The sequence below is a fragment of the Lonchura striata genome, chromosome 1A, assembly GCF_050655825.1.
Source record: "Lonchura striata isolate lonStrDom1 chromosome 1A, ASM5065582v1, whole genome shotgun sequence".
NCBI lineage: Eukaryota > Metazoa > Chordata > Aves > Passeriformes > Estrildidae > Lonchura > Lonchura striata.
The window spans coordinates 26059383-26069018 of NC_140741.1; the positions used below are offsets into that span (position 1 = coordinate 26059383).

At 49.5% G+C, this 9636-nt stretch overlaps 1 protein-coding gene across 10 annotated transcripts in view; it reads right to left on the reverse strand.

Moving 5' to 3' along the window:
* RBFOX2 (RNA binding fox-1 homolog 2) overlaps nt 1-8509 on the reverse strand; it is a 170118-nt gene extending 161609 nt beyond the window's left edge. For all 10 annotated transcript variants that reach the window (XR_014951890.1, XM_077783381.2, XM_077783383.2 and 7 more), the window contains exon 1: nt 8300-8509. Coding sequence is in view for 9 of the 10 variants with exons in the window: in XM_077783381.2 (XP_077639507.1) it covers nt 8300-8494 (195 nt within the window). In the remaining variant the exon portion in view is untranslated. The remainder of the gene's footprint in view (nt 1-8299) is intronic.
* Between the last annotated feature and the right edge of the window lie 1127 nt (nt 8510-9636).

The window sequence follows — 9636 nt, forward strand, 5'->3', positions numbered from 1 at the left end:
CCACTGCAGAGCTGCACACCTCTTCCTAGAACTAGAGCACTGAGAGTATTCTGCATTTCCACACACTTCAACTTCTGCTTTGGCCAAAACAAATAACAGGATGGGCAGGTGCTTCAGAAGCCAGCTGGATTCTCCTGCAGGCTGACCAAGGGACATTCAGATCTGCTGCTGCAAATTAGCAGCAGTATTGCATACACTTTATTGCCTCAGTTTCCTCCATGATTCAGATCATTCCTGAGGCCACTGTAACACAGACACCTGTCTCCCACCCTCATACATGCCACCAGCCCCAGGACATCTGCCCATACCATGCTGCCAGCTTCCACTTCCTTTGGTATGCCCCATGGTTCCACCTGCTGCAGCAACATCACAGCCTGGGCTTCCTTCCCTGAATTAACCTTTTGGATCTCCCCAGGCTGGGTAGCTGGTCCTACTCATGGGAGCAGAAGCAGCACCACTCAGAGAGGGGTCTTTAATCCCAGGAACAACCCCAGGTCACTCCAAAGCTGAGCTTCAAGAACTAGTGCCTATAGGCAAGGAGAAGCACCTACAAGACCTACTCCATCCTGATCCAGCTTTGTTCCAAAGCTACACAGGGCTTTTAACATTAAATAATGGCAAGAGCGAGCCCTCTGATGGATCTGCTATCCAGGACAGCAGAGTACAAAGGGTAATGAAGAAGCCATTGCTTACATTTCCCCTTATTTCTTCTTCCCACAAAAGGGAAGCAAAGACACAGAACAAAATAAAACCAAAGAGCCAGACAGAGATGGCTCAGGAGCATGATCTCCCATGGGAGCTGCTCAGAGAGACATGCTTGGCTACTCCACCTGCAGATCTGGGGATCCAGGAAGAAGGTGCCCAGCCCTGCAGCTGGGCAGAGCCTGGCCTGACCTTCCCCCTGCCTCACTGCCCGAGGTCAGTGAGCAAGCTGGAGGGAAAGGCGACCTTCCCACCCCTATCCAGGCAGGAGAACAGCAACCACAAGCAGCAATTTATAGCACCAGGATCCCAGCTAGAGCCTCCCTTCAGCCCACACAGCACTAAATCAAGGCTTTTTAGTGATGCCTTGGTGGGATTTTCTTCCTGGGCATCACCTCAACAGTGACAACTACTCCAAATGTCTGCAAGAATCTCCTACAGAAATAGCAGTGGGAAAGCTGTGCAGAAAGCCTCAGTTTAAAGTGCACAGTGCTCCAGTCCCTTGAAGAAACCTGAGCCGGATCCAGATCCCAAGGCCTCAAAGGCCTCTGGGGAGTGTATTTTGATATTTGTGACACACAGAAAAGGCACATAATGTTGATTCTTTAGCCTCTCTATTAAAAGAAATTTAGCTATGCACAGTCAGAGGGAAAAAGTGCTGACGTGATGAGGGTTTTGTGCCCCTTAACTTGGTGCAGCTTCTTCCTGATCTCTATGCTAATATCTGCATTATTGCTGAGGCAATTATGAGCAGATAAAACCCAATAAAGTCATGCAAGAAAAGCAACAAGTGCTCTATTCCATGCTCTTTGAAGCAAGCATCCACACCTTTCTGCACCATAAACTCTCCTAGATACAGGCAAACATAAGCAATGGCCCCAGTAACACACAGCCACTTCAAAAATATGCCAGCCTGAATCCCACTGTCCTATCCAAGTAGAAGATCTCATTGATTCTTTTCTAATCAGTGTGAACCACAAGTACCCTCTGCCCACACTCCAAAGGTTAGGAGCCGGCACAGTGGCATAGCTGACTGAACACCAATGTCATACCAAGTGAGCTGATAGAAATTGCCAAAGTTTCCTGCTCTGCCCAAGCTGATGTTGGATCCAGCTCTAGTTCAGCTGATGCTGCTCATTAAACAAAGGGTCTTTTGTACACAACCTTTCTTTCTTTGTGGCCACTTAAATACCTCCTATCACTGCTAAGGAGTTGGAGTCCCATGACCTTTGGCCCAGCAAGAGAGATGACGGAGTGGTTTAGATAGATGCTGTATGTACGTGTGACAAGCCAAATGAGAGAGAGACTGGAATGGTTCACAAACACCCTGGAAATCTTCCAAAACCCAGAACACAGGTTAGAAATCTAGAAAACTATATGGCCCTTCTCAGCAAAGCTTTCCTGCAGGAGAGGTAGCCAGACACAGCTCAGCAGGACAGCTTGGCAGAGCCCTGACAGGGAACACTGCAGGGTCAAGAGGGTGGCATGGTCCAGGACTGCTGAGGACTCTTTCACCCAGTCCCTGCCATTGTTGGACTTGGCTCCTACAAGTATCTCTAACTCAACCTGGAAAAAATGAGATGCACGCCAGAAAGCAAAGCAGAGGGAGGGGGAAGCATGCTGGGGAAAATATATACACATCCTTCAAATTTACAAAAGATTGCTAGCAAAATTAAATTTACTGGAGAGCAAAGGGAGTTAAGGCCCAAAATGCAGTCAAGCAGCTCTAATCCCTAAACATTGGGATTATCTCATGACAGCTACACTCGGGTGTCCACTCAATACGACTGTAAGATGCAGATCAACAGAATGCTTCAATGAACTGGAACTCGTTACCGCTAATTGCTTCTCTCACTTCTCTTCTGGATGTTCCTCTGATCCCTCAGCCACTGCTTTTCCACAGCAAACACACAGACAGAAGGTCAAGTAATATCAGAGACGGGCAAATTAAATAAGAGATTTCCAGACAACAAAAACATCTGCCCTTCTCTTTCACTTAATATAAAAACTAAGGTTTGCTGAGTGCCACAAGGCAAGTCAACAGCATAGACTGACAGGCTTTAAAACATCTTCAACTAATGTGATTCCTAACATTTTCCAGAGGGACAGAGTTTTCTGTGAAGCCAACTAAACACTGCTAACAACAGGCTTTATTTTTCTAAGCTAACAGGGGTATGTCCTTCAGCAGCAGTTTCCAGGGGGCCGCAGACCACACATAGAATCCTGTTCAGATCCATCTCAACTTCAGTTTGACTTCCCTACCTCTAGTGCAAATGAAGCAGTCGATTCATTTTATTTTATTTTACTGCTGCCTCCTTTGCATCTCACGTGTTCTGGTACTCCTGCTGCCACCAGCCTCACTGCAGCAGTGGCTGAAAGGGCGGTCACAGTAAAGCATGAAGCCAGCACAGGAATACAGCTGCTAAACCTTCAGTGACCAGCACATCTCTGAGACAACCTTGAACACAGAAGGGCAAGCCCTCAGTGCAGAAGGGCAAGGCAGGGGCCCTGCTTGCTGCATCACTGGGAGGAACAGCCAACAGAGGGCATGTGCCTAGGAGCTCCAAACTCAGCTAGGTGGGCAACCTTTCCAACATGCAAGGGAGAGACCAGGCTTCCTGCAAAATACCAGAGCACTCGTGTTTCTAAATGGGAATTTGAAAGGAAAAATAAAAAGTTTATGTCTACAGCCGGTACACATATGCAGAAGGAAACCATCTCCAGTAGAGCCAGATCTGTTTGGCTTCCAACCTCTCAAACGTGTCCATCACCTTTAAACACAAACCTCTGGAATCTACAGAGAAATACTGAGAGAGCCGGAAAGAGTACTAAAGCACACAGAATACTTCACTTGGGCTTTCCATTTCCTAAATATGGCAAGAAAAGAACCAACATTAAAGCACTCTTAACAACTCTAAAATCCCAACTTTCAGTCTGTTTGCCAAAGATTTTCTTTGAACTGGAGGTTTTCTAAGTGTTCCCAGACTGTATCAAGTCTAACTCATAACATTCAAATATTTAAAAAAAACAAAGGGCAAAAGCAAACAGAGAAACAACAACAAACTTAGAGGTGATTCATTACAGCTCATCACATCAGCAATACTTTGTCGAAACAGCATCCCAGGAAACCTCATCCTGGATCCAAGGCGGGGTCAAAAGACTGGAACATCATTTCTTGTACTATAATATCTCGTACCCTCTGCATTGCTCTGCATCTCTTTACAAAGACAGCCATGCCATGAAAAATAAGAGGGAGGAAAAAGCTAACCTGATTACAGAGCTTTTCCACAATTTACTGGAACTAGACATTCTCTTGTGTGAGATTTAAAAATGCAGACTTCCAAAGGGTCCCTCACAGCACAAAAACTGTTCTTCACTGTCCCCATCTCAATTACAATCCCAGTCAGCCCTCTTGTAAACTCAAACCTATCTAAAAATTATCAGCAGATTGATTTCTTGCCATCCTCTGGAGCACCACAACCAGGCCACAGCTCGAACAAGGCCACCGGTTGTCATGAAGCACCAGTCATGTCCCCACTCTCCCCTATCTGCGGCACCCTGCAGTTCAAGGTTTCCAGTCACTGTGCTGGGAAGAAGTCAGGCTGGTAGAGGGTGTCACAGACCATCTTCTGGCTCACGGTAGGATGAGAAACCGCAGATTTTCTTGTGGAGCAAAGACTTATCATCGATTACATCATCTTTTAGTCTCAGGGGACTGATCTCAACACCACTAGTCATCTTTATGAACCCTGTGCTGACATGGCTGAATGACAACACAAAGTCACCACTCATTGCTGCCACTAAAGGTTTATGTGGACTGGGCAAGGCACAGACCACAGCTGCATGAACTGTCTGTCCTGACCAGTCAGCCAAGCTCATGGTTGCAAGGAGAGTCATCTTCCCAAATACTCAGGGATACTGAGCACACAGCTCATTCATGAAAGAGGAACAAGGATTACTTCTGTTCACACCTTGCATCTAATTCCACCCATGTATTACCACCAAGTATGATTTTAATTTACTAACCAGCCTAGGCCCCATAAAAAAGTTAAATCAAAACTCAGCTTGGGGACTAAAAGAGGAGTTGATTAACTCATTCAACCCCATGCAAAGCAAGGGGAAGATATTTTAGTAGCTTTTTCAGCAGTGTAAAATGTCTAGTACACCTCTAGCACCTGGAAGGGGAAGACAAAAAGAGCACCTTGGGATTACACCCTTGTCTGCAGTTTCAGAGAGAAAGGGACACTTCCCAGCTAGCCACAACACTTCTCGTCTTTCATCACACAAGGAACAGAGGAGGAGAGTGATTGTTGCAATGGTACTTTCTCTTCCATCTATGCAGCAGTCAGTATTTTCTGACAAGAAGCAAATACAGCTGCATCAACAACTGCATTTCAGTATAGTTTCACAAGTGACTTAAGCTAATATAGCTTTCTTTTTTTGTCTTCTCCCGTGTTAGGCATTATTTTTATCCAGATCAGCATGCGGATCCAAATGATTCAATCATCCAAGTCGGCAAACAGAGCATGAGTTAGTTCCTTGCTAGTATTTATACAGTTATATCAGCAGTACCTTTGGGGCCCTTTACTCCCAAAGCTTACAAACCTATCCAAATACTTCCAGGTGACATTCCTGGCCGGTAGCATTTGACTTTTGCCATTTATGGAACAGAGAGAGCTAAAACCCAGCAGTTCCTGATAGACCTTTTCCTCCCACGCCACGATTAACTGAAATATGTCCCAGAAGCAGATAGCAGCCATGATCCGATTTGTCCCAATCCCAACTCAAGCAGCTTTACACCACCCTCCTAACAAGATCAGCACTGGCCAAACACCATTTATCCAGCCTGATCAAAGATGGATTAGATAATGAAACCCTAACTGCATAAGCTGTCTGAGCATGCTGGCCTGAGACAGCAGAAAACAAGAAGCCCAGTAAATCTAAGGGCTACTCGAAGCTTTTAGGCAACCCCAGCCCCAAGGTCTTAATAACTAGCTACTGGCTTATATTCCTATAGCCTAGTTTTGATATTTCATGCTAATATAGCCCCTAAAAATCTATTAGTTTTACAGCTACATTAGTAATTTCTACAGCTAAATGGTTTATTTCAGCATTACACACTGTGTTTATATCCTGAGCCACTGGTAGGTACAGGTTATTCAAAGAAGAAATGGTGGTGGGCACAGCATTCCGTGATTCCTTGCTATCAGCCCAGAGACACGAGGTCACCAAGTTTACACAGCAACAACCCGTGGCTCTGGAACAGGAAGTAGAAAATTGACAGGATCTCCAGGAAAAACAAGGTACAACGATTGCTGGTCTTATTTCCAGCTTTCAGAAAGCCTCTAGTACACAGGAGAGGGAGGAAAAAAAAACATCAAAGAATAGGCTCTTTATGCCTCTTGTAAGCATTACATACAGTTCGACATAGAGGATTTACTAAAAAGTAGCTGTTATTCTAAAATAAGGTACTTCAAAAGAAGGCACTATCTGAACAGAAATCCTTATGAAGGGCAATCTTGTGTTTTGTCTTTTAAGGAAAAAGATACCGAATTTCCCAAACATTAGAGAAAATATTTTTCCTACCTCTGATGTTATTGGTAAGTTTGGCTTCTAATTTGGTACTTCTTGCTTGCAAACATGAGAGGATTCTCCAAATATATAAACTACACTTTTTAAAACTAAAAAAAAAAAAGTCAAAGGAAATTTCTGGACATAGAATTATAGAATAGTTTGGTTAGAAAGGATCTTAAAGATCACCTAGTTCCAAATTATGGTATGTATTTGTACATATACACATACACACATATAAGTTTGTTTTAATCTTTTATAATAAAAGGATTGAAAAATCTTTCCACATGCATAGATATGGAAAGATTAAAATGAAAAATGCCAAATAACTACAATATGGGTAGCCTAATCTGAAGAACAGCTACACTGACTACAGACACACTTAAAATTGGGCTCAAATAATTGCACCTCACCCAATTTCTCCACTGTTTCCCAGTATTTGGTACAGAAATAAACCTCAGCTTTCTTCTGATTAATTCCTACTATCATGACCACCAGCATTACACACACTGCTTCACACACACACTGTTGTAGCCCCATGGTTGAACACTGCAATCTTACTATCTTGCATTATTCATGGAACAGACAAGACACTTTTCAATGTAAATATAGGGGGGGAGTCTTTTATCTGTAGAGAAACTGTACTAATTTGCAATTAAAAACAAACAAAAAAACCCAGGCTTTTGCTAAACCAGCCCAAGTCCCTTCCTAGGCAATTTTCAGTTATTTACCCAGGTTTATATCAAAAACAGCCAGTTAAAGCACTACATGCAGGGTAAACTGGTGCACCTTCTGTAACTACACAGGATCTCTGCCTCAGTTCAACTCTGAAGAGCTGGAAGAATTTCATGGCAACATGCTTGTGCACTCATTCATAACTCCTAGCAAGACACACTGTATAAATACTGCGATGCTGAGCATCTTTCTCCTTGCAATTGTACACACTGCCTGAGTCATACCTAACACCTATGTGTGGGAGGACACACTACTTGAAGAGATAAAAGAGCACTGCACGATTTTCACTGCCCTTGGGAGAGCACAGGCAGCAGCACTTGGGTATGAAGCTCCAGCAAGTGCTCAGGCCACACTTGGGAAAACACAATGCTGTGGGGTGGAGAGACCACCATGAAAGGCTGAACATCAGACAGAACCACAAACAAAACCTTCCTGCCGCAAACTGCTTAAAACATAAATAATTTTTGAACATGAAAACTGGGGACAGCCTGGGAAATAAAAGGGGAAGAGTGTTGGCCAGCATTTGACATTTTGATGAGAAGCACCAGGGAAAGAATAGGATGCTTCCTTTGGAAAGCCAGGAGCGCTTACCAACCCCAGAAAAGGTGAGAAGAGAAACAAGCTCAGATGAATAAATCACTCTGTTTCCGAAGAGCTCTGATATCCTCATCACGAGAGACAGAAGCAGCAAAGGCTAGTGCAACTGCCATAATAAAACAACCCTCCACAACACCCAGACAAAGGGAGGCAGAAACACCTTGGCAGCATCGCCCCACAAACACAAAGGCCAACGCACCTGAAACAAGCGATGTTTTGGGGGCGATCACACCGCGCTGGCAGGAGACGACAGAAACGTGGGATTCTGAACCAACACAGAAGCCGCCCCACTACCCCGCTTCCCAAGCAGCACCTGGGATTTCTCCTGGTGCCGCACAAGCCCCAAGCGCCGCGGGTAGACCTCGCCGGCCCCGGAGCGCTGCCGGTGCCCCGCACCCGGCCCCGACACCGCGGCCTCCCGGGGCTGCCCGGCGGTGCCCGGGGCGCCGGACCCGGCGGCGGCTCCCCGGGGCCCCGCGCCGCCGCCGCACGTGCTGGCTGCGCCCCCGGGAGCCGCCGGGCTCGGCCCGGGGAGCCCGGGGGGAGCCCAGCCCCGCTCGCCCGGCTGCCCGCGGGGAAAGGGCCGCACGCCCGAGCGCAGCGCGCCGCAGCCCGCAAACCGAAATCAAACGCGGCCCGGCCCGGCCGAGCCCCGGGGAGGGAGAACCGGGGACGGCCCGGCCCTGCCCGCTACCTGCATGCCGCCGCCGTCGGCCTCCGCCTCCGTCCGCAGCCGCTTGCTGTGGCCGCCCTCCGCGCCGTCCCCGCCGGGCATGGGCTGCTCCAGCTCCGGCTCCCGCTTCACGCCGCGGGCGGACCCCGCGCCGCCGCCGGCCAGGAGCTGCGGCTGTGGCTGCTGCTGCTGCGGGGGCTGGCCGCCCTCCGCCATCCGCGCCGCCGGAGCCCCGGCCGCCCCCCGCCCCGATCGCCCCGCTCTGTCACCGCGGCGCCCGGCGCTGCCGGAGGAGCGGGAGCAGCAGGAGGAGAAGGAGGAGGGCGGCGAGCCCCGCGCCGCGACCGGAGCAGCAGCGGGCGCGCCGGGCTCCGACCCACCGGAGCGCCTCGGTCACGGGCTCGGCGGCGGCTGGGGAGGGGCCGGAGCCCCTCGGCAATCTCCGGAAACGCCGGCGGAGCAGCGCGACCCCCGCTCGGAAACCTTCGGCGGCGCCGGGCGGGGCGGGCGGGCGGGGCGCGGGGCGGGGCGGGGCCGGCGCGGGGCTCCGGGCGCCGCGGAGCCGCACGGCGCGGCGGGAAATGGCCGCTCGGCCCGGCCGCCCGGCCCGGCCGCGCCGCGCTCGGCTGCGGGGCTGCGCCCAGCCCGGCCGCGCCGCGGCCGCCCTCTGGGGGCCCCGGTGGTGCGGGACCCCCGGCGGGGCTGCGGCGGTCACGTTGGCCGTGGCAGTGCGGGCACCCAGCCCTCGGGCAGAGCCGGGTCTCTCCTCATCTCCTCACGGGCTGGCTGGATCCCGACCCCGCTGGCGCGGAGTTGCCTCTCGGCGTGAGGTTTCCGCAGCGCTTCCATAAAGAACTGAGGGTGATGGGTACCGGTTTGGCCTCCGCTCCAGGAGGATCCAGCAGCAGGGGATGTGGTGCCCAGCTCCCTGCCCGTATCCCCGCTCAGCGCAGCCTCGCACCACTCGGGCATTGTGTTCTTCCCGGCCTTTCCCAGGCCTCCGCCCTGCACCTCACTCCAGAGCTCACCTCCCAGCCCCAGAGCACATCTCATTTCTTGAGAAAGGGGCTGCACGGCTCTCCTGTCCCTAATGGCCTCCGTGGGTTTCTCCTGCACTTATATACATATAAATATATCTCCTCATTTTTTCTGCTGCATATGACTTCCAACCAGATGGAGACACCAGTCTACAAGAACCCAAAGCCTGTTCGTCAGCCCTTTTGTGTGTCTCCACGTTTTTGATCTTGAGGAACAAATCTGGGATCCTCAACCAAAACATAAAGTTGATTTTATTTTTCAGCTGCTATCTGGTAGCACTGTGGACAATATCTGCTCTAGAATGAGGAAGGCATAGGCAG